Source organism: Coregonus clupeaformis, chromosome 33 (assembly GCF_020615455.1).
Source record: "Coregonus clupeaformis isolate EN_2021a chromosome 33, ASM2061545v1, whole genome shotgun sequence".
Taxonomy (NCBI): Eukaryota; Metazoa; Chordata; class Actinopteri; order Salmoniformes; family Salmonidae; genus Coregonus; species Coregonus clupeaformis.
Genome location: NC_059224.1, coordinates 480,289 through 506,209, shown reverse-complemented (window position 1 = coordinate 506,209; position 25,921 = coordinate 480,289). Strand labels below are relative to the sequence as shown.

The 25,921-nt window shown below is 41.5% G+C and overlaps 1 protein-coding gene across 1 annotated transcript; it reads right to left on the bottom strand.

Annotated features, from left to right (window-relative positions):
* Positions 1-1,127: 1,127 nt before the first annotated feature.
* LOC121558725 (pleckstrin homology domain-containing family A member 3) lies at positions 1,128-20,600 on the bottom strand. The gene is given in 9 exon segments (XM_045210028.1): positions 1,128-1,255; positions 1,657-1,770; positions 2,015-2,042; positions 5,994-6,140; positions 6,142-6,168; positions 7,790-7,935; positions 13,979-14,134; positions 14,390-14,506; positions 20,162-20,600. Coding segments are annotated over 9 exon segments (1,068 nt in total). The 5' UTR covers positions 20,367-20,600.
* Between the last annotated feature and the right edge of the window lie 5,321 nt (positions 20,601-25,921).

The window sequence follows — 25,921 nt, the reverse complement described above, 5'->3', positions numbered from 1 at the left end:
ACAATAGAAAGTGCCTTTCACAGCAATATAGTGATCACTGGGGGGCATGCCAAGTTTAAAACATTGGGCGAGTTTGTTTTGCATCCCCGGTGACTTGGTTGGGTGGAGATTTCACTTTAGGACCAATGGAAGGGTCTAAAATAGACAAACTCTGCCACCCGGGGGTCCCAGGCGATGCAAGCGAACTCGGCCCATTGATGAAAATGTCACCACATACACACATTTTGAATTGGTCCTTGGAACAGTTAGAAACCTGACATTTAAGGGTTTCAGTTAAAGGCTAATGTGTTTCAAAGCGCAATTTTACTCCATAGTGAATGAACAGTAACTTTGCATATTAAACAAAACCAAACATATTATTCTACAATAATAACATAAAACTTCCTGGAATAGTACAAACATTCAAAAAAGGACTTTGTTTTTATCCATAATTCTTAAAGTGCAAAGCAATGCTTCCACAGGAAATAATATAATACGTTTTGAAAATATCATTAATGCAATGCTAAGCAGTGACTGCATAGCAGTATGTGAGCAATAAAAGTTGGGGCGTGTTCATTAGGCACTGAAGGGAAGAAAACGACAAATGAGTCGTTCAATAAGAAACGCTCATTTTCTTTTTCAGTTTTAAAACTTTTTCCATTGGCGTGCCCTAATGAACACGACCCTGGTAACACCTCACATTACAGTAGCCTCATATCAGTCTAACTTCAGTGGAGTAACTGAAGTATCTGATTACATACAGCTCTGCAGAATTCACAACTATTTACGCTTTAGCCAAGTCATTATTAATTCTTCATAAAATATATACAGTACTATGCCTACAAGTTTGCACACAGGCCTATTGACCAGACGGACCAGTTACTTGACAGTAGACTACCAATCTCAACTCCAAGGCCTGGATTAAAAACACTTCTAAAGAAAAAATAAGCTTCTTAAGAAAATTTTTAAAAAGTCCATAATATTGTTCATAAGTGCAATTCCTCAAAAATATTCGTAAGAATTCATGATTTTCTTAGAACCTCTCAAATATATTCTTATGAAAGTTTGTGAATTCGGGCCCAGTCTCTCTTTATCTGAAGCCACTGTAATGTATTTGGTGAGTGACAGGACAGGGTCAGATAGACAGGTCAGTCTCTGGAGTGTCTGTGTCTGACATGGCTCTGGGACTGGTAGGACTGATGGCACCACTCTCCCTCAGGGATACTGTGGGAGGAGTCCCTGTTCACACTGGCATTGAGACACAGCACAGCAGCGCCTGTATGGATGAGACAAAATGGAGACCATGCTCATTTTCAGCAGGAGATAACAGGATAAAGTATTTTGAAACGGAGGTGCCATATCATACATGAACTTGACCAATTAGAACCCAAAAAGGTGTTTTTGTACGTTGTGCCCTGACCTACTAGATACCACCCATGACTAACATCTTATAAAAAGGGAATGTATGTGTGCAATAAAATACTGAACTAACATAAATAACAAAATGCTAAAGAAATACACTCTGGTTTATGAATAAATAAATGAAAACATATGGAAGGTGTCTGGTATTTGAATTCACAAACTTTGAGTCTGAGGAGTGACATAATTTGGTAATTACTGTAATGGTTGAGGGGAGCAGTGTGTGTGTGTGTGTGTGTGTTTGTTCATATCCCTTACGGTCCATCTCTATAAACACAGCTGTCACTGTGAGCCTCTGTGTCCGAACAAGTCCGTGTCCTCCTCTGGTGACCTTGACCTGATAACACACCCTCCTTTGGCGGGAGGCCAGACCTGGAAATGACAAAGGCTTCACTTAGAAACACAGCTCCGGGATGAAGTTTCCCCTAGATACAGATCTAGGATCAGCTTCCCCAACCCTAACCGTTAGTGGGGAAATATCAAACTGTCCCAAGATCAGCGTCTAAGGGCAAATTCACCCCTACACCTAGAAGCACACGGGTAATGACAAGGACCTTTGTTTGTAGTAGAAACAGTGGAATGTTTTCTGCAGCAAGAATACCTGTCGAAATTGTACGTGCCCGATGATTTATGGACCACTTCATCTGCAAATGAAAAAAGGAAATGGACACCGTTAGTACCTGTGCCTATCACTGAATATCAAGGACTTTAAAATGACAAAATATGATTCCTACATTGAGCCTATTCACAGCAGCATAAAAGTTAACAACATCCACAATTGTGGTACATTCCAAAACCGGTGTCTAAAAAGTAAGTAACATAGGTAACTAAAACACTGTCTCTGTTCAAGTCTACAGAAGCCCTGAAGCCTGAGGCAAACAAGTTTAAAAACATAGACTCTTGGAATTCTCTCATTAGAACGACTTAGTATCTCGTTCGAATTACTTAGTATCTCGTTTATCATTAATTAATTTTGTCTAATTAGGTCTAATTTCTTATGCAGCTTTTCAGACCGTGTAATGGTTGCTGCAGCCATTTCAACCATTGATATGATTATTAATTGACAGTTATTTTATAGCCTAAAGCAGGGCTGCTTTTGAATGCCAGAGCATATGTAGGCCGTGGAGCAGAGCTTAATTTGAGCAGATAAAAAAAAAATTGTGTCGGGCTTCTCTCCCGCTCCAATGTCACTATGGTACTGCTCAGCCAAACTCTGGGCATGCTCTGCCTAGCATTTTTCGTTTATTATTTAGCCTACCTCACCACAGTAGCCTATATCTAGTTTATATTCTACTTTCTAACTATAGGAAATGTCGTTTCAATTTTGAAGGACTTCAAATGTATTAACAGATGTTTTAGGTAGTAATTTTTTTTCCTGGAATAGAAACACCATAATATAAATCAATTTAATTAAGCTAAAATATCAGAAATAAATTGTAAATAATAAAAGCCACTATGAGCTTCTTTTCATAAATAAAGGTAATAATCTCAAACTGCCGTGGTCAAATGATTTGCGACAGCAACAAGCATGAACAACATCACATGTGCACTGAGCATGGGAAATGTCTCTACAAATGTCTTATAATTATTATAAAGACAGAAAAATCCACATGTAAAAAGCTTAATTACATAAAGGAATATTAGTGAGAATATAGCCATAATATAGACAAGAGAAAGAAGAATGGAATATATTTGAAAAGTCTAAAATGGAAAAATACATTGAGATGAAGCCGCCACCGTATGTGGATGCTATTTCCAAAAAATCTATTACATTTAAGTCTGGACCGGCAGCAGGACAGTGTCACAAGGCTACATAGTCGTAGGGCTACACTTCTGGAGGGAATACACAGCCGTCCTTGATTGTGAGCTAAAATTAAATGTTGAATTAAAATGTATGCGACACAACAGGTAAACAACAGTTTTCCATCAATGTAGGGAGGTAACGTGATATCATAAATTGCTTAGACCGCATTTACCGGTAGGGACTAGTTATCTTATGTGATCTGGCAGAGAAATAGCCTGTAAGTGATTTAACAGTAGCCTAAAGTAAAGTATCCATCACCAACTTTAGAGATAATAGGCTGGTTTATGCTACGAACAACATGCTTTTATTAGCCTACCAGAATCACCTACAAACATAGGTTTGTGATAGGCCTTTAATTGAATTTAATTGTTATAGCCTACAGTTTACAATAAGAGGAAAATACATTTAATCACTGAAATAAAATGAAGAAATAGTCAACTTTCATGACATTTCGTTTAATCTTTAAAGTGTTGGCTAATGGTTTACTGAAACAAGGAGGCTATCCGATTTTCAATAGCACCGATGACAATAACCTATTAACTTGATGATAAGGCAAAGCATAAAATATTGATTTGAAAGCATCCTTGAGAAGGGCGCTTGAGAGGGAGAACCATGCGTAATGGATGGATTTGGCGAAGTGTTGCAAAATAAATCCTCGCATTGCAGGGATCCACTTGATTTTTGAATGACTACCTCATCTATGTACCACACATACAATTATCTGTAAGGTCCCTCAGTCGAACAGTGAATTTCAAACACAGGCTCAAACCACAAAGACCAGGAGGTTTTACAATGCCTCGCACAAGAAGGGCACCTATTGGTAGATGGATAAATATAAAATAAAAAACAGACATTGAATATCCCTTGAGCATGGTGAAGTTATTAATTACACTTTGGATGGTATATCAATACACCCAGTCACTACAAACATAAAGGCGTCCTTCCTAACTTAGTTGCCAGGGATTTCACCATAAGGCCAATGGTGACTTTAAAACAGTTACAGAGTTTAATGGCTGTGATAGGAGAAAACTGAGGATGGACCAACAACATTGTAGTTACTCCACAATACTAACCTAATTGACAGAGTGAAAATAAGGAAGCCTGTACAGATTTTTTTTTTCTCCAAAACATGCATCCTGTTTTTTTTATTTTATTTTTTATTTTACCTTTATTTAACTAGGCAAGTCAGTTAAGAACAAATTATTATTTACAATGACGGCCTACAAGGCACTAAAGTAATAATGCAAAAAATGTGGCAAAGCAATTAACTTTTTTCCTGAATACAAAGTGTTATGTTTGGGGCAAATCCAATACAACACATTACTGAGTACCACTCTCCATATTTGCAAGCATACTGGTGGCTTGCATCATGTTATGGGTATGCTTGTAATCATTAAGCACTGGGAAGTTTTTTCCAGGATAAAAGAAATGGAATGGAGCTAGCACAGGCAAAATCCTAGAGGGAAAACCTGGTTCAGTCTCCTTTCCACCAGACACTGGGAGATTAATCCAACTTTCAGCAGGACAATAACCTAAAACACAAGGCCAAATCTACACTGGAGTTGTTTACCAAGAAGGCAGTTTATGTTCATGAGTGGCCGGTTACAGTTTTGACTTAAATCTGCTTGAGAATCTATGGCAAGACCTCAAAATGTTGTCTAGCAATGATCAACAACCAATATTGACAGAGCTTGAAGAATTTAGAAAATAATAATGAGCAAATACTGCACAATCCAGGTGTGGAAAGCTCTTAGAGACTTACCCAGAAAGACTCACATCTGTAATTGCTCCCAAAGTTGATTCTAACATGTATTGACTCAGGGTTGAATACTCTATCTAATCAAGATAAATTAGTGTTTTATTTACCAATCATTTTTACAAATGCTATAATTTTTTCTTCCATTTTGACATTACAAAGTATTTAGTGTAGATCGTTTCCATTTTAATCCCACTTTGTAACACAACAAAATGTGGAAAAGTCAAGGGGTGTAAATACTTTCTGAAGGCAATGTAATTAAAACAGTATTTTAGCGACTGCAGATTTACCATGGTGGAGCTGTTTTTACGCACATAATCTATGTTCTCTTTTGGTGATATCACAAATTGTGCATGCCCTTGGTGACAGTGTGTTCGATTACAGGCAAAAGCTGGTTTGTAGTGAGTCTCTTATAGAATGTTTGATAATTCAGTTGCCTGAGTACTTCAGTTTTATAGACAGCATATTCTTGTACAGTAACAGCACCTCCCTTGTCCACTGGGTGGATGACTATAGATGTGTCATTCTGGAGATTTAAGGGCTTGTTTCTCAGAGCGGGTAAAGTTATTCCTAACATAGGGGTTATGAACTGTAACTCAGTAAAATCTTTGAAATTGTTGCATGTTGCATTCATATTTTGGTTTAGCATACATAGGGGTATGTATGGCTATGCTATGGATTAAGTCAAGCAAGGATGCAGCACATTGAAAAAGAGATAAGACATCTGGGTAGTGTTCATTAGGTATCAAATGGGAGAAAACGGTTTGAAACAGGAGTGACAACCTGGAATTTCTCCAATATGAAATGCTCATTTGCAATCCGTTTTAAAACACTGTCTGTTGCATGCCCTAATGAACACACCCTTGTAATGACAGCTGTACGGAGAATGGTGAAGTTGCCCCTAGACGTTGATCACGGGTCAGTTTTAGCATTTTCCCAACTAATAGGATTGGGGGAGGGGAAGCTTGATCCTAGATCTGTACCTAGGGGGAAACTTCACCCCGGAGCTAGACAGTACGTTGAATACCATCCTACCCGGGCCATCTGTACTGGGGACGGAGAAACAGGGGACATCATCATGTCATCTGGAGGGTTCAACAGCACCATGTCTGTCTTGAACTTGGAGTTGGCCATCTTCATACATTCTTCCAGTGTTTTGATGAAGGTGTTACACGTGGCACTCCAGTAAAGAGGAGGCTTCATTCAGAGTCTGGAGCAACAAAGAAAACACAAGGAGAGGCGAATCAGTCAACTACAATTGGAGATTGGGCACAGACAAAAATAAAGACCTAAATATACACAATATTAAGCCTAATATATTAGCTTGATACTACACTGACGTGTCTCAGACCTTCCTAGGTGGTGTGAAGAAACTGCTCTGTTTAAATTGGCGACACATTTGGTGACCGACCCTTTGACTTGGCTGTGCAGGTTATATTTTTAATTGGACATACCAGTGCAAGTTGCACATTCTACCTGGTCACCTCAATCAACACTTCAACTGTTTTGGGTGGATAAAACCATGCTTTTGTCAAACAGTAAAGTGCATTATCCTCATGGTTCCTGTAATGAAAGTGCCCTGCCACTGTGCCTGTTTAGCTGGGGCCGGCTGATGAAATGAGTGAGTCTCTCACCCCTCTTCTCCTCGTGCACCCCCGAAAAAAGCATTAAAACATGTAAACACAACATTGGAAGCAAGCTGTTGTCCATGCAAAAGAGAGGAGGGTCTCTGCTTTCTGTAGGTATACTTTTTATTTCTCAACTCTCAATATTTAGCTCAAAACACACTTTTTTACAATCAAGATATCTGATATGACTTTGAAATACGGAGCGCGCGAAATGCACATCGTCCATCGCGAGTGCACTAGGTCTCATTGGGTACGTTTTTTTAGGACATTTAATTTACTGTTAGATTAATACATGGCAACTAGCAGTAGGTGTTATATTTTGAGTTAGCAATCTAGCTAATGTGTTTGAAATTTTGTGAATTAGTACCAATTGAATTAGGCCTGTATGTCATATTAGTGAACATAAACATGAAGGCAAAACATTTTTATTCTGGAGTCCTATTTTGACAGTAAAACATAACAATAATAGCCTAATTATCAACCCCAAATTCATGACAATCACTGGATTATGTTGCATATCAAAATATCTGCTTGGACATGTTATATGTAACAACTTATATATTGAACACTATATCAGTCTATTACACTTCTTAATAAAGCATTGTACATTGAAATTACTTTCTAGATAATTTTTCTATTGCGTGACCCCCTCAAAAAACAAATGTTGGGGGTGCGACCAAATCGTGGGCTGAAAACTGAAAAAGTCACTGGCACCAGTGCCACCATGTGGAAATGTTAGTCTGGAGCCCTGATTTAACATAATTAACTTAATTTCTGTATCCATCAAAACAAAATGTATACATATTTTTGTTGTCTGTTTTTATTTCCCAACCCCAGACACAAAACACGATGAGTGCCTTGCTCAAGGGCACAACTGCAGTACTAGCTTTCACCAGATATTTTCTCGCCAGCCCAGGGATTTGCACCGGCAACCCTCCAGATCTTGGCCTGTCGCTCTGATCTCGAGTACAGTGGCACTACCACCATTTAATTTGGGGTAGATGAAGAGTAAAATAACAAACACACCCACTCTGGTGATTTCTGACAGCCAACACTCGGGCTTCATCCCAATGGCACCCTATTCCACACAGTGCACTACTTTTGACCAGGGCCCATAGGTCTCTGGTCAAAAGAAGTGCAGTATGTAGGGAATAGGGTGCCATTTGGGACACAGCCTAGCTGAAACAATGCAGGTATAGTTACCTCCGAGCTGGAATTGAAGTGGTCTCCTTCCTGGTCCTCCTGGTCCACAGACTCCTTTATTGTGTGGACCTGCTGCATTAGCAAGTCACAGTAGAGACGCAGCTCAGACATCTTCGTTTTCAGAGATTCTGTCGTCTCTGTTATTTCTTCCAATCAAAAAAAATAGAACACTGTTATTTTAGTGATAGGCCGTTTAAGGTAAGGTACTGTAACTCTAACCTGGTCAGTGGTCCTAGATCTGTTGGTCCTCTTCCCTCTAGGATTTTTTTCAGCAGCAGTGGCATAGTTAGCGGTGGGGGGGGTCTTCCTGCGGGGGAGATGGGGTCTTTCTGGGACATACATCTATACATCTCCATACATTTTTTTTACAGTTGCGGCCACGATTGCGATATCCATAAAGGGGAAACACTGCTCTTGCCAACTTCATTGCTGTAATTTGGCATCACAATTCCATAAGGAGTACTCAGCAAGAGAGCATAAACAGACTGGCATCCAGGCTAAGGTAACACATGATCACTCATTTAAGGTTGTTTTTAGTCCGGTTCCCTTTTTTAGGGCAATGTGAACACAAAGCTCCCCAGGTTCGCTTGTCATTATTCCCGGACCACACACTAGACTACTGCAACACTGTTTCCCCTGCCATACCCCTCACATTGGTGCCACAAAAGAGAGATGATGATGTGAAGGTTTGTGGAAAAAAACGTGTGCTGTTTTGGATATTGATTAGCGATTGTCAAGGATGGAGAGAAATTCCCAAATATGTGTTGAGATTTGTACTGACACGATGTTCAGATTATTTGTTTGCAATATGTGATTTCCTAGGTTAAGAGAGCTTCCTACGCTGTTTATTTGATTCTGGGGTTTGAATTGTGTGAGAAGACAACCTATTTGGTCAAATTCTAGCCCAAATGCCAGCAGATGGCGATATTGAGTTGTTGAAAACGACTCAATATCCAAAGACTCAATATCGCCATCTGCCAGCCTTTGGGCTAGTGAGATTCACAACATAGGGTACAAAATGAAGGTCCTCGCTACCTGGGAACCTTGGGATGTCCCAACTCTGACATTACCCCATTGAAGTTGACATTTAAAATGGTTAAGGTTAAGGGTAGGATTTAGGGTAGGGACCTCCCAAGGATCACAGATACCACTAACCTCAAAATCAATGCTAGCTGTTAAAGGGGCAGTAGCCTACATTGGGTGTAAAATGTTCAATGGTGAAGGTGCATAAATATGGCCCCCATGTACTTACCAAAGATGGCCCCCATGTACTTACAACAAACTCCTCATTTGCTGAGTTCGCCGTAATGTAAAGTGCTCTCCGTTACTATTTTTTTGTATTGGAATTAGTGCCTTCAGAAAGTATTCATAGGCCTTGACTTATTACACATTTTGTTGTGTTACAGCCTGAATTCAAAATGGATTAAATTGACTGTTTTTCCTCACCCATCTACACACCATACCCCATAATGACTAAGTGAAAACATGTTTGTTTTTTATGTATGCACATTTATTGAAAATTAAACACAGAAAAACTCATTTACATCAGTATTCACCCCTGAGTTAATACTTTGGTAGAAACACCTTTGGCAGCGATTACAGCTGTGAATCTTTCTGGTAAGTCTCTAAGCGCTTTCCACACCTGGATTGTGCAACATTATTCTTTCAAATTTCTTCAGCTCTGTCAAATTGGTTGTTGATCATTGTTAGACAACCATTTTCAGGTCTTGCCATAGATTTTCAAGAAGATTTAAGTCAAACTGTAACTCAGCCACATTCACTGTCTTCTTGGTAAACAACTCCAATGTAGATTTGGCCATGTGTTTTAAGTTTGTCCTCCTGAAAGGTGAATTCATCTCCCAGTGTCTGGTGGAAAGGAGACTGAACCAGGTTTTCCTCTAGGATTTTGCTCCATTCTGTTTATTTTTTATCCTGAAAAACTCCCCCAGTCATAAACGATTACAAGCATACACATAACATGATGCAGCCACCATTATGCTTGAAAATATGGAGAGTGGTACTCAGTAATGTGTTGTATTGGATTTGCCTCAAACATAACACTTTGCATTATTACTTTAGTGCCTTGTTGCAAACAGGATGCATGTTTTGGAGAAGAAAAAAATAAATATGTACAGGCTTCCTTCTTTTCACTCTGTCAATTAGGTTGGTATTGTGTAGTAACTACAATGTTGTTAATCCATCCTCAGTTTTCTCTTATGACAGCCATTAAACTCTGTTTTAAAGTCACCATTGGCCTCATGGTGAAATAAATCCCTGCACGGTTTCCTTCCTCTCCGGTAAAATTAATTAAAATTAATATGCCATTTAGCAGACGCATTTATCCAAAGCGACTTACAGTCATGTGTGCATAAATTTTTACGTATGGGTGGTCCCGGGGATCGAACACACTACCCTGGCGTTACAAGCGCCATGCTCTACCAATTGAGCTATAGAGGACCTAACTAAGTTAGGAAGGATGCCTGTATGTTTGTAGTGACTGGGTGTATTGATACACCATCCGAAGTGTAATTAATAACTTCACCATGCTCAAAGGGATATTCAGTGTCTGTTTTTTATTTTGTAATCATCTACCAATCAGTGCCCTTCTTTGCAAGGCATTGGAAACCTCCTGGTCTTTGTGGTTGAATCTTTGTTTGAAATTCACTGCTCAACTGAGGGACCTTACAGATAATTGTATGTGTGGGTACAAAGATGAGGTAGTCATTAAAAAATAATGTTAAACACTTATTGCACACAGAGTGAGTTCATGCAACTTATGTGACTTTTTAAGCAATTATTCTACTCCTGAACTTATTTAGGCTTGCCATATCAAAGGGGTTGAATACTTATTGACTCAAGCCAATTTGTAAAAAATTTAAAAAACATAATTCCACTTTGACATTATGGGGTATTGTTTGTAGGCCAATGTCAAAAAAATCTAAATTCTATCCTTTTTAAATTCAGGTTTACCCAATAAATTACTGGGAGCTTGAGTGTGCGGCTCTCTTTATCTATTTTTATAGCCTACAAATTCAGGCAGTAACACAACAAAATGTGGAAAAGGTCAAGGGGTGTGAATACTTTCTGAAGGCACTGTACATGATCCCAATTCTAGTTCCAAGACAGCGGTAATTAGAAAAAAATGGAAAAGTAGATTGTGCTGATTTATAGGCACATTGAATGAACCATGTCGCGCCGTAGTTTAAAAAGTATTTGGATAGCGCCCAAACAAAGACATCATATCTGAATTCCTCCATCATTATGCACCTTTGCCATTACAGCATTATTTTATCTGCAGTATTCTTCTGCTATTTATTCTGTTACCAATAATATTTACATGCTAATATTATCTTCTAATTATAATTATTATGTCTAATCTTTTAACTAAATGCAATCTATCAGCTTCCAAAGTGTAAGTTTCAAGGAGGTGTTGTTGCCAATCCCTCACAGCCTGTGGTCTGGCCGTCAGAAAGTCCATGATCCAGTTGCAGAGGGTGGTGTTCAGACCCAGGGCTCTGAGTTTGGTGTCGAGCTTGGAGGGAACAATAGTGTTGAATGCTGAACTGTAGTCAATGAACAGCATTCTCACATAGGTGTTTCTCTTGTCCAGATGTGTTACGGCCGTGTGAACAGTGATGAAAATGGCATCTTCCGTGGATCTGTTGGAGTGGTAGGAACATTGGAGAGGGTCCAGTGTGTCTGGCATGCTGGCCTTGATGTGAGCCATGACCAGCCTCTCGAAGCACTTCATGATGACAGAGGTGAGCGTGACGGGACGATAGTCATTTGGGCATGTCACCTTGTTTTTTTGGGGCACTGGGACCATGGTGGGCTTAAATCAGTTGGGGACTACAGTCTGGGACATGTTGAAGATGTCAGACAAGACGCCCGCCTGCTGGTCAGCACACACTCAGAGGACACGACCAGAGATGCCATCTGCGCCGACGGCTTTGTGAGTATTTTGAGAGTTTTCCTCACGTCAGCCTCGGAGAGCAAAAGCACATGGTCGTCCGGAGCAGCGAGTCTTCCTAGATGGCTCGATATTGTCTGTCTCGAAGCGAGCACAGAATTTGTACACCTCGTCTGGGAGGGAGGCGTCAGTGGGCACTGCACAGCTGGATTTGCTGTAGTAGTCTGTGATAGTCTGTAGTGCTTGCCACATGCGTTGCGAGTCTGAGTTGTCGAACATGAATTAATGTTTGAGTCTATTGTCTTTTTGCGTCCCTCGTACCTGTAAGTACATATATCTAGCTGTCCGATAACACGATCTGATGGAATTGCATGTCCTGCACTGTAAAAACTCAAAATGCACTGAGTGAATGTTTGAAAAAGATCCTGGTCCCTTTCTTAACATAGCAATGTGAATGCAAAGAGGACTCGGACCACAAAATACAGTACCAGTCAACAGTTTGGACACACCTACTCATTCAAGGGTTTTTCTTTATTTTTACTGTTTTCTACTTTTTAGAATAATAGTGAAGACATCAAAACTATGAAATAACACATATGGAATCATGTAGTAACCAAAAAAGTGTTAAACAAATCAAAATATATTGTATATTTGAGATTCTTCAAATAGCCCCCATTTGCTTTGATGACAGCTTTGCACAACCAGCTTCACCTGGAATGCTTTTCCAACAGACTTGAAGGAGTTCCCACATATGCTGAGCACTTGTTAGCTGGTTTTCCTTAACTCTGCAGTCCGACTCATCCCAAACCAATTGGGTTGAGGTCGGGGGATTGTGAAGGCCAGGTCATCTGATGCAGCACTCCATCACTATCCTTCTTGGTAAAATAGCCCTTACACAGCCTGGAGGTGTGTTGGGTCATTGTCCTGTTGAAAAACAAATGATAGTCCCACTAAGCCCAAACCAGATGGGATGGCGTATCACTGCAGAATGTTGTGGTACCCATGCTGGTTAAGTGTGCCTTTAATTCTAAATAAATCAGAGACATTGTCACCAGCAAAAGCACCCCCACACCTCCTCCTCCATGCTTTACGCTGGGAACTACACTGCGGAGATCATCCGTTCACCCATACCGCGTCTCACAAAGACACAGCGGTTGGAACCAAAAATCTCAAATTTGGACAAATTTCCACCTGTCTAATGTTCATTGCTCGTGTTTCTTGGCTCAAAGGTCTCTTCTAATTATTGGTGTCCTTTAGTAGTGGTTTCTTTGCAGGGAATTTGACCATGAAGGCCTGATTCACACAGTCCCCTCTGAACAGTTGATGTTGAGATGTCTGTGACTTGAACTCCGTGAAACATTTATTTGGGCTGCAATTTCTGAGGCTGGTAACTCTAATGAACTTATCCTCTGCAGCAGAGGTAACTCTGGGTCTTCCATTCCTGTGGCGGTCTTCATGAGAGCCAGTTTCATCATAGCGCTTGATGGTTTCTGTGACTGCACTTGAAGAAACTTTCAAAGTTCTTGAAATTGTTCATATTGACTGACCTTCATGTCTTAAAGTAATGATGGACTGTCGTTTCCGTTTGCTTATTAGAGCTGTTCTTGCCATAATATGGACTTGGTATTTTACCAAATACTATCTTCTGTATACTCCCCCTACCTTGTCACAACACAACTGGTCAGCTCAAACGCATTAAGAAGGAAAGAAATTCCACAAATTAACTTTTCAGAATGCATTCCAGGTGACTACCTCATGAAGCTGGTTGAGAGAATGCCAAGAGTGTGCAAAGCTGTCATCAAGGCAAAGGGTGGCTATTTGAAGAATCTCAAATATAAAATATATTTTGATTTGTTTAACACTTTCTTGGTTATTACATGATTCCATATGTGTTATTTCATAGTTTTGATGTCTTCACTACTATTCTACAATGTAAAAATTAGTACAAATAAAGAAAAACCCTTGAATGAGTAGGTGTGTCCAAACTTTTGACTGGTAGTGTAGGTGAAGTGAACTGGAGTTGAGTCCTCATTCAAAGGCAAGGGCAGTGTGAATACAAAGAGAACTGAGTTATGTAGCTTTTTTTTTACGCCAAAGTTCACTTTAAAGAGGACTGAGATCAGTTATTTTAAAGAGGACAATATGTGAAAACACCCTAAAGGATAGGCCTATACAGTACATGTTCGATTAGGGCACTGAATGACAACGCATGTTAATGTGAGAGGGAGACAAGCACAGGGGAGGTAATGACGAATAAGAAATCACTGCTGGGTCAGTACCTTTTTCTTTCTTTGCCCTCGTGTCAGCAAGGCCAGCTTTGGAACTTCCAAGTGCCACAAGCCACTTCTGACGTTCGGCAGCATTGACAGCTTTGACGTAAAAATGCTGCTCTCCTGGTATGATCAGTTCCAGTCTGGTATTGTCAGTGGGGTGAACTAATGAAAAGATGTCAACACAACCCTTCAGCACTACAGTACAAGAATCAACCATAAATCAAGATGCAATAGCAAATACTACCTGTACTGAGATTAGAGGGGTTTAACTGGGCAATCTGGGATTTAAACAACAATAAAGCAGAAACCCCACCAATGTTTTGGTAAACAGCTGAGGGATGGGAGTGGAGAAATGTAACCACTATCATATTCATAGGGTGAGTGGCACAATATAGGCCTTTCAGAAACAAATCATACCTTTGATTTCACAGACGGACATCTTAATACTTCCTTTGCTTCCTTTGCAGACATCATCTTGAGAATCATAGTAGGAAATGATCCCATCGTCTAAAACAAACCAGCGCGGCTGCCACCCTGCAATCATTTCAGATTAGCCTGGTTAGTTCTTTTTGCGCTGACAACTTCTGTTTTACAGGGTAGCTAGCTAGCTATCTTCCCTGTGCAGACAACTGATGAATCAGCCTAGCTAGATATCAATACAACCAACCATTATTACCAAGAACACCTAGTCAAACACTCTCTTCCAGGTAGCCTAAACTCAACTCCACGATTTACGATGGAGTTGAGCGGCGACTAGTGTGAGAAGGGTGCAATTGCGACCTGCAATTTGGGGCATTTATGCATGTGTGCATTCTTGCATTTGCAGGAAACCCTCTTTATACTTCTATTGGTCCATTTTTAAGCAAGGACTCCGGTACACAGGCGGGAGGCAGGGGCGCTCCAGCACAGTAGGTAGCAATAATGCACCATTACGATGGATGCCAACTGCCGATAAACCCCACAGAAGAAGAGGCGGGGGCAACAACGGTAGCTGGCCATGGTAAACTGTGTCCTTCGCCCCCGCCTGTCGGACAATGTTTTCCTGCAGTTCTGTTAACGAGGGCGGGGGCAGATAGGTGCTAGATACAGTGAGGGAAAAAAGTATTTGATCCCCTGCTGATTTTATACGTTTGCCCACTGACAAAGACATGATCAGTCTATAATTTTAATGGTATGTTTATTTGAACAGTGAGAGACAGAATAACAACAACAACAAAAAAAATTATAAATTGATTTGCATTTTAATGAGGGAAATAAGTATTTGACCCCTTAGCAAAACCCTTGTTGTCAATCACAGATGTCAGATGTTTCTTGTAGTTGGCCACCAGGTTTGCACACATCTCAGGAGGGATTTTGTTCCACTCCTCTTTGCAGATCTTCTCCAAGTCATTAAGGTTTTGAGGCTGACGTTTGGCAACCTCGAACCTTCAGCTCCCTCCACAGATTTTCTATGGGATTAAGGTCTGGAGACTGGCTTGGCCACTCCAGGACCTTAATGTGCTTCTTCTTGAGCCACTCCTTTGTTGCCTTGGCCGTGTGTTTTGTGTCATGCTGGAATACCCATCTACGACCCATTTTCAATGCCCTGGCTGAGGGAAGGAGGTTCTCACCCAATATTTGACTCTACATGGCCCGTCCATCGTCCCTTTGATGCGGTGAAGTTGTCCTGAAAAACATCCCCAAAGCATAATGTTTCCACCTCCATGTTTGATGGTGGGGATAGTGTTCTTGGGGTCATAGGCAGTATTCCTCCTCCTCCAAACAAGGCGAGTTGAGTTGATGCCAAAGAGCTCCATTTTAGTCTCATCTAACCACAACACTTTCACCCAGTTCTCCTCTGAATCATTCAGATGTTCATTGGCAAACTTCAGACGGGCCTATATATGTGCTTTCTTGAGCAGGGGGACCTTGCAGACGCTGCAGGATTTCAGTCCTTCACGGCGTAGTGTGTTACCAATTGTTTTCTTGGTGACTATGGTCCCAGCTGCCTTGAGATCATTGACAAGATCCTCCCGTGTAGTTCTGGGCTGATTCCTCACCGTTCTCATGATCATTGCAACTCCACAAGGTGAGATCTTGCATGGAGCCCCAGGCCGAGGGAGATTGACAATTATTTTGTGTTTCTTCCATTTGCGAATAATCGCACCAACTGTTGTCACCTTCTCACCAAGCTGCTTGGCGATGGTCTTGTAGCCCAGTCCAGCCTTGTGTAGGTCTACAATATTGTCCCTGACATCCTTGGAGAGCTCTTTGGTCTTGACCATGGTGGAGAGTTTGGAATCTGATTGATTGATTGCTTCTGTGGACAGGTGTCTATTATACAGGTAACAAGCTGAGATTAGGAGCACTCCCTTTAAGAGTGTGCTCCTAATCTCAGCTGATTGAGAGGGGGTCAAATACTTATTTCCCTAATTAAAATGCAAATCAATATAACATTTTTAACATGCGTTTTTCTGGATTTTTTTGTTGTTATTCTGTCTCTCACTGTTCAAATAAACCTACCATTAAAATTATAGACTGATCATTTCTTTGTCAGTGGGCAAACAAACAAAATCAGCAGGGGATCAAATACTTTTTTCCCTCACTGTAGCTAGTTAGCAAGCTAGGACTCCGGTACACAGCAAACAGGAGGCGGGATAGGTAGCTAGCTAGCACACCAGTTGACAGTGTCCTTCGCCCCCGCCTGTTGGGTAGTGTTTTCCAGCAGTTCTGTTAATGACGGCGAGGGCAGGTGTTCAGCAAGCGGGAGCAAAGGACACTATACACTAGCTAGCTAGTGGGATAGGTGGCTAGCTAGCACACCGGTAGACAGTATCCCTCGACCCTACCTGGCAGGCACTGCTTTGACGCAGTTCTGTTAACGATGGCGAGGCCAGGTGTTTGGCAGCCGGATCAAAAGGACACCGTGTGCTAGCTAGTTAACTGGGTCAATCCTACAATGTGGTGCCTGTTCTGTTGCCAGGAAATATTTGTTCTTATTTTAAAATGTGATTCCAAATATACAGTTGAAGTCTGAAGTTTACATACACCTTAGCCAAATACATTTAAACTCAGTTTTTCACAATTCTTGACATTTAATCCTAGTAAAATTCCCTGTCTTAGGTCAGTTAGGATCACCACTTTATTTTAAGAATGTGAAATGTCAGAATAATAGTAGAGAAATGATTTCTTTCAGCTTTTATTTCTTTCATCACATTCCCAGTGGGTCAGAAGTTTACATACACTCAATTAGTATTTGGTAGCATTGCCTTTAAATTGTTTAACTTGGGTCAAACGTTTGGGTAGCCTTCCACAAGCTTCCCACAATAAGTTGGGTGATTTTTGGCCCATTCCTCCTAACAGAGCTGGTGTAACTGAGTTAGGTTTGTAGGCCTCCTTGCTCGCATACGCTTTTTCAGTTTTGCCCACACATTTTCTATAGGATTGAGGTCAGGGCTTTGTGATGGCCACTCCAGTACCTTGACTATGTTGTCCTTAAGCCATTTTGCCACAACTTTGGAAGTATGCTTGGGGTCATTGTACATTTGGAAGACCCATTTGCAACCAAGCTTTAACTTCCTGACTGATGTCTTAAGATGTTGCTTCAATATATCCACATAATTTTCCTTCCTCATGATGCCATCTATTTTGTGAAGTGCACCAGTCTCTCCTGCAGCAAAGCACCCCCACAGCATGATGCTGCCACCCCCATGCTTCACGGTTGGGATGGTGTTCTTCGACTTGCAAGCAGCCCCCTTTTTCCTCCAAACATAACGATGGTCATTATGGCCAAACAGTTCTATTTTTGTTTAATCAGACCAGAGTACATTTCTCCAAAACGTACGTTCTTTGTCTCCATGTGCAGTTGCAAACCGTAGTCTGGCTTTTATATGGTGGTTTTGGAGCAGTGGCTTCTTCCTTGCTGAGCGGCCTTTCAGGTTATGTCGATATAATACGTATTTTACTGTGGATATAGATACTTTTGTACCGGTTTCCTCCAGTATCTTCACAAGGTCCTTTGCTGTTGTTCTGGGATTGATTTGCACTTTTCGCACCAAAGTACGTTCATCTCTAGGAGACAGAACGCGTCTCCTTCCTGAGCGGTATAATAATAATAATATAATATAATATAATATGTCATTTAGCAGACGCTTTTATCCAAAGCGACTTACAGTCATGCGTGCATACATTATTATTTTTTTTTTTTGTGTATGGGTGGTCCCGGGGATCGAACCCACTACCTTAGCGTTACAAGCGCCGTGCTCTACCAGCTGAGCTACAGAGGACCACAATGGTATGACGGCTGCGTGGTCCCATGGTGTTTATACTTGCGTACTATTGTTTGTACAGATGAACGTGTTACATTCAGGCGTTTGGAAATTGCTCCCAAGGATGAACCAGACTTATGGAGGTCTACCATTTTTTTCCTGAGGTCTTGGCTGATTTCTTTTGATTTTCCCATGATGTCAAGCAAAGAGGCACTGAGTTTGAAGGTAGACTTGAAATACATCCACAGGTATACCTCCAATTGAATCAAATGATGTCAATTAGCCTATCAGAAGCTTCTAAAGCCATGATAACATTTTCTGGAATTTTCCAAGCTGTTTAAAGGCACAGTCAACTTAGTGTATGTAAACTTCTGACCCACTGGAATTGTGATACAGTGAAATATAAGTGAAATAATTTGTCTGTAAACAATTGTTGGAAAACTTACTTGTGTCATGCATAAAGTAGATGTCATAACCGACTTGCAAAACTATAGTTTGTTAACAAGAAATTGGAGTTTGAATAAACTGATATTTACACTTACTTTACCAGTTGTACATGCTGTTGGTCCTTTTGGTGGTAGGAGGTGGAGATATCCACAGGAAAGCGTTGTTTACCCCACTTTTTGTGGCGTCGGTGGGTTCTGTCGCTTGTATTTTCAATCTGTTGATGCATTGCACGTGATGCTCAATGTGTAAACAATAGCCGAACATAACCGAATGTAGTCGACCGAAGCACATTTCCTCGCAATCAGCTGGAAGTGTTTGCCGTTCGGTTAGGTTCGGCCAAATCGTGTAAGTGTTTGTCACATGCGAAAAGCATCAGTATTGAAAATAAAAACGATAAACAGACCAGCATTGGCCTACTTAAGGTCGGCTGGATAACACTACACTGTGGATATTTTGTCTCACATTCCTATCTACAAAAGGACCAACCACACGGACAACTGGTAAAGTATGATTATATTCAGCATTCTGGCTTGTAGAGGTCGTCAGAGGAAACTTTCCTGATCCGAACGCTAATTTCTGCCCGACATAGAATTCAATGCAATTCAACGTCGGGTCTTCAGGCTAGGATCCACCCTGTTATTATTATGCAATAACTGTATGGGATTATGCACTTAAAATGGATCTAACAAATGAAAAATATATTTTTCCCTAAAGTTATGAGGTTCAAAAGCTACCGCCATGTAGGAATGACCCAGCTAGGAGGACTCCAGTACACAGCAGGCGGGGCAACACCAGTAGATAGCTAGGCCACCGGTATTCTTCACCCCCGAAAAACTCAGATAATACTTTTATTTCCCTTTTGACCACATTTTAATCACATAGACAATCAGGGAAAATCCAAAATATCAAAAGAGTCACAGAAGCATGAAGATAGCGTGCTCGAGACGGGCTGTTCATGCAGGAACCAATGGGACGCTCGGGGGATGGGTAGTTTCTGCAAATGCAGGCACGCCCACATGCAGGAACACCCCGAATTGCGGGCCGCAATCACACACAATTGACTAGTGTGGGCAGACTGGCACTCCAATGTAACATAAAATGAAGTTTTTATTTAAAAACTACTGATTTCAGCACCCAAAGAATAGTCCGCAATTACACACGACATTGGTAATTGAATGTGACAGTTGCGCTCCAGTCCGCCCACAACGCTAGTCACAGCTCAACTCCATCGTAAATCGTGGAGTTGAGTTTTGTCGGTTAGGGCAGAGTTAGCCAGCTTACATAAGTGTAGGTTGCATCTTATAAATTAGCTACCTTAGACATATCAAATTACACAGAAAGGGCTATGAAGGGCAGACAATCAGATGTAGGCTGTGTATTTGAGCTAACGTTAGCTTGCTGAAGCTACATTTAATGCCAGTATGACAGCTATGCTAACGAGAGTCAAGCTAGCTAGATAAACTATAGACCAAACACATTCAATGCATAACGTTACCTGTCATATAATTTGTCCACTTATAGAGAACTCCTTCCATAATGTGCTTGCAGAAATACCACACGACCCACTTGTCCCCCAAAATCTCGTCGCTACCTAATACTGATACCAAAGCTAGCAAGCCATTTAGCTTGCCAACTTCATGATGCAAGCTAGCTAAAACCAAACTAAAGATATATGTTAATCTCACAGTAGATAATGCCATGTGAATGACTATGCGTCAGACAACAACACAGGGTGAATTCCGTTCATTTTGTTATTGAACTAGCGTTGAATAGCCGATTGCCAGCTGATTGCTTTCTACCTAGCTAGCTACATTTGTAAACAAATGTTGCTTGCTAGACTGCTGGCGGCACAAAATCGCGTCACTTCCATTTTGAGCCTTCAAAATACAAGCTCTCGTTTGATTTAGATGCTTTCTTTACTAACACAACTTTACACTCAATAATTATCCTACATGGAATAGACAGAAATAGTAATTGCGTCTTTTTGTCTGCACTACGCCATGGTTCGTTGGACAAAGACTATGTGGAAAACGAACCGCGTATTATCTCATACAACAAAACGTATAAGATCTCCTAAACCTGTGTTAACCTCAGACCTTATTTTCGGCATTTATTCCAAAAACCCTATTCTTTCCCCATTAATTTTTCCCATAGGGTTTTAGGACTACAAACTGGCGAGCTCTATAATCGCTGTGATTTCATACCCCCTACTTTTGGTGATATGAGGGAAGTGGGAAGGTAGGCCTGTAACTGGCAGGTCATCCAAGAAAGAAGACGAGTAGGCGGCCAGTACATTGCAATAAAAACTATTTACCTTAGCTTCCCCTGTAAACTAAAGTGCATTTTAAAATTCCCAATAATATTTATCTATCCAGTTAATTTCTAACGCTTCGTTTCAACCTTGGTCAAAACTATGGACCATGTATTCTTCTGTACCTTCAACCAAACATCCAGGACTGCTCTTCAAGACTGGCCTTGTACTACCAGAGATAGCGTTTTCGAGAAATTATATAATATACTGTATTTGGTGCTATTCAAAAATTTTCGAATATGGAATTTCTGACCAATACATCTTGCCAAATGTTTCATTCACAAAGTGACATTTATGAAGACTTCCCCCAACTTTGTTTTCCAACATGAATTCCAAATTTATACAGAATCCTTCAAATTGATGAAGAAAGTTTGGGGAAGCTGTGCAGTAGCAGAGAAAACAGTCTATGACTTGGGTGACTGGAGTCTTTGACAAAGTCAATACTTTGTAGAGCCACCTTTTGTAGCAATTACAGCTGCAAGTCTCTTGAGGAATGTCTCTATTGGCTTGGCACATCTAGCCTTACGGTCGGAGGCAGAGCAGTTGCCATATCAGGCAGTGATGCAACCGGTCAGGATGCTCTTGATGGTGCAGCTGTATAACTTTTTGTGGATCTGGGGGCCCCATGCCAAATCTTTTCAGTCTCCTGAGGGGGAAAAGGCATTGTCATGCCCTCTTCATGACTTTCTTGGTGTGTTTGGACCATGATAGTTTGTTGGTGATGTGGATACCAAGGAACTTGAAACTCTCGACCCGCTCAACTACAGCCCCGTCGATGTGAATGAGGGCGTGTCCGGCCCTCCTTTTCCTGTAGTCCACGATCATCTCCTTTGTCTTTCTCACGGTGAGGGAGGTTGTTGTCCTGGCACCACACTGCCAGGTCTCTGACCTCCTCCCTTTAGGCTGTCTCATCGTTGTCGTTGATCAGGCCTACCACTGTTGTGTCATCAGCAAACTTAATGATGGTGTTGGAGTCGTGCTTGGCCACACAGTCGTGGGTGAACAGGGAGTACAGGAGGGGACTAAGCATGCACCCCTGAGGGGCCCCCGTGTTGAGGATCAGCGTGGCAGATGTGTTGTTGCCTACCCTTACCACCTGGGGGCGGCCCGTCAGGAAGTCCAGGATCCAGTTGCAGAGGGAAGTGTTTAGTCCCAGGGTCTTTAGCTTAGTGATGAGCTTTGTGGGCACTATGGTGTTGAACGCTGAGCTGTAGTCAATGAACAGCATTCTCACATAGGTGTTCCTTTTGTCCAGGTAGGAAAAGGAAGTGTGATTGAGATTGCGTCATCTGTGGATCTGTTGGGGCGGTATCATTGGGATGATGATAATGATGTGAGCAATGACCAGCCTCTCAAAGCACTTCATGGCTACCGACGTGAGTGCTACGGGTGGTAGTAATTTAGGCAGGTTACCTTCGCTTTCTTGGGCACAGGGACTATGGTGGTCTGCTTGAAGCTTGTAGTTATTACAGACTCGGTCAGGGAGAGGTTGAAAATATCAGCGAAGACACTTGCCAGTTGGTCCCCGCATGCTCTGAGTACACGTCCTGGTAATCCATCTGGCCTGCAGCCTTTTGAATGTTGACCTGTTTAAAGGTCTTGCTCATGTCGGCTACGGAGAGCGTGATCACACAGTCATCCAGAATAGCTGGTGTTCTCATGCATGCTTCAGTGTTGCTTGCCTCGAAATGAGCATAAAAGGCATTTAGCACGTCTGGTAGGATCTCGTCACTGGGCAGCTTGCGGCAGGGTTTCCCTTTGTAGTCCGTAATAGTTTTCAAGCCCTGCCACATCCGAGTGTCGGAGCTGGTGTAGTAGGATTCAATCTTAGTCCTGTATTGACGCTTTGCCTGTTTGATGGTTCGTCTGAGGGCATAGCGGGATTTCTTATAAGCGTCCGGATTAGTGTCCCACTCATTGAAAGCGGCAGCTCCAGCCTTTAGCTCGGTGCGGATGTTGCCTGTAATACATGGCTTCTGGTTGGGATATGTACGTATGGTCACTGTGGGGACGACGTCGTCGATGCACTTATTGATTAAGCCAGCGACTGAGGTGGTATACTCCTCAATGCCATTGGATGAATCCCGGAACATATTCCAGTCTGTGCTAGCAAAACATTCCTGTAGCGTAGCATCTGCGTCATCTGACCATTTCCGTATTGAGCGAGTCACTGGTACTTCCTGCTTTAGTTGTTGCTTGTAAACTGGAATCAGGAGGATATAATCTTGGTCAGATTTTCCAATTGAGGACGAGGGAGAGCTTTGTACGCGTCTCTGTGAGTGGAGTAAAGGTGGTCTAGAGTTTTTTTTCCTTTGGTTGCACTTTGGTTTTACCTTAACATAACATGATGCAGCCACCTCCATGCTTGAAAATATGAAGAGTGGTACTCAGTTATGTGTTGTGTTTAATTTGCCCAAACATATTCAGGACATAAATAAAAAGAAAAAAATGGCACTTTTTTTTCCCAGTTGAACTTTAGTGCCTTACTTTAAACAGGATGCATATTTTGGAATATTTTTATTCTGTACAGGCTTCCTTCTTTTCACTCTGTCATTTAGGTTAGTATTGTGGAGGGACTACAATGTTGTTGATCCATTCTCAGTTTTCTCCCATCACAGCCATTGAACTCTGTAACTGTTTTAAAGTCACCATTGGCCACATGGTGAAATCCCTGAACGGTTTCCTTCCTCTCCGGCAACTGAGTTAGGAAGGACGCTTGTATCTTTGTAGTGACTGGGTGTATTGATACACCATCCAAAGTGTAATTAATAATTCCACAGTGCAAAAAGGGATATTCAATGTCTGGTTTTATTTCATTTTTACCCATCTACCAATAGGTGCCCTTCTTTGCGAGGCATTGGAAAACCTCCCTGGTCTTTGTGGTTCAATCTGTGTTTGAAATTCACTGCTCGACTGAGGGACCTTACAGATGTGTGGGATACAGAGACGAGGTAGTCATTCCAAAATCATGTTAAACACTATTATTGCACACAAAGTGAGTCCATGCAACTTATTATATGACTTGTTAAGCATATTTTTACTCCTGAAGTTATTTAGGCTTGCCATAAGAATGGGTTGAATACTTATTGACTCAAGACATTTCAACTTCTCATTTGTTATTAACTTGTAAAAAATTCTAAAAACATAAATCCACTTTGATATTATGGGGTATTGTGTAACCCAAAATCTAACCCAAAATCTCAATTTGATCAATTTTAAATTCAGGCTGCAACACAACAAAATGTGGAGAAAGTCAAGGGGTGTGAATACTTTCTAAAGACACTGTATAGCCTGATTCAACAAAGGGACAGAAGAAGCAGTAGCAATGAAGGAGCAAACGAAGGGAGGAGGCTCGCGGACTGGTCGTACCGCAGGAAGTGTCTGTGAATGGTGGTTGGAAGAGCGCTCTGGTTTGAAATGGAAAAGCTTCTCGGTTGCTATTGACAAAGAAGAACATCAAGATGAAGCAGCTGCTTTACAAGTGGGATGCACTGTTGAGCGCTACATCCCGAGGGGTTTGTGCTGATTGTACAGAGATTGTGACAGCCGGTTAAATGGCGTCCCTTGAGAGGGCAAGAACAAGATGTATGTCAGGAGAAGTGCAGTATTATCATAAGGATACATATACTTGGAATACGGATGCGGAATGGAGAGAAAAAGAGAGGCAGAGGAGGTTGAAGAGAGGGAGGAAGAGGGTGAGCTTGAGTAGGTTAAAAATGGCGAGAAAAAGGGAGATGATTTGTTAAAGAAGAATAGTAGAAAGTGTAAGCAGAGTGAGCTGTACGCCGGATCGAAGACAGGAGGAGAAATGTAAGTGAATGAGGGCAAAGTATCAGAGGTGGTAGGTGTGGTGAAGTTCTCGGAGCCCAGGATAAAGATGAGTGTGACAGTAGGAGTGAAAAGTGGACCCTTGCCTTTTGGCTGATCCATTTGTGGTTTCAGGGTGGGTGAAAACAGAGTTGGGTGCTGTGGAATTGGTGAAGGTAACCAGAAGTGGTCTTGTGATAATTGTTTGAGTTTCTGATTGTCAGAGGAAGCAGGTGCTCCGCGTTAAACAAATGGGGACAAGAGATGTGAATTGTTTTGCTCTCAAGGAAAGGGCGCCATTGAGAGGAGTGATTACTGGGGTAGCGGTAAATGTGAAAGTTGGCCAACTGAAGTGGAAGAGTCATGGTGTTTGTGATGCTCGTCCTTTGGTGCGATGCAAACAGGGTGGCATGAGTGGTGAAACAGAAGAGTCGTTGTCTGTCCTTTTGAGTTTTGATGTTGAGTCTTTGCCCGGCAAAGTGATGTTAGGATATATAAGTTATCCAGTACAAGCTTTTGTGCCGAATACATTACGATGTTACAGGTGTCAAGCTTATGGGCATGTGGCAGCAGTGTGTAGGAGGGAGGTTCCTAGGTGTGTGAAATGTGCAGAAGGGCATGAGACAAAGGAATGTGTAGCATTGGGGAAAGTAGTGGTATGTGTTAATTGTAGGGGTGCCCATGGGGCTGGGAATCAGAAACGTCCGTTGTGAGAGAGGCAGATTGAGGTTTCCAGGGTTAGAGTAGTGCAGAAGTTGTTGTATGCTGAGGCAGTGAAGAAAGTAGAGGAAGATGGGTCAAGGATCCTGAGAGGAGTGGTGTGAGTAGTAGAGCTGTACCACAAGAAGGATAGGCCAACAAGTCATACAGTGCCCTCCACTATTATTGGCACCCCTGTTTAAGATGTGGTCGAGGACTTCCAAAAATTCTCCTTTTTTTTAAACAACATAGAACCCAAATGCAAAAAAAGAGAAAAATCCAACCTTTTATTTAAGTACATTACTTTGGTGTAAAAAAAAATCACACATTTAGAAAAAAAATAAACTTGAAATCATGTGTCCCACAATTATTGGCACCCCTGATGTTAATACTTTGTACAACCCCCTTTTGCCAACAAGACAGCACTTCATCTCCTCT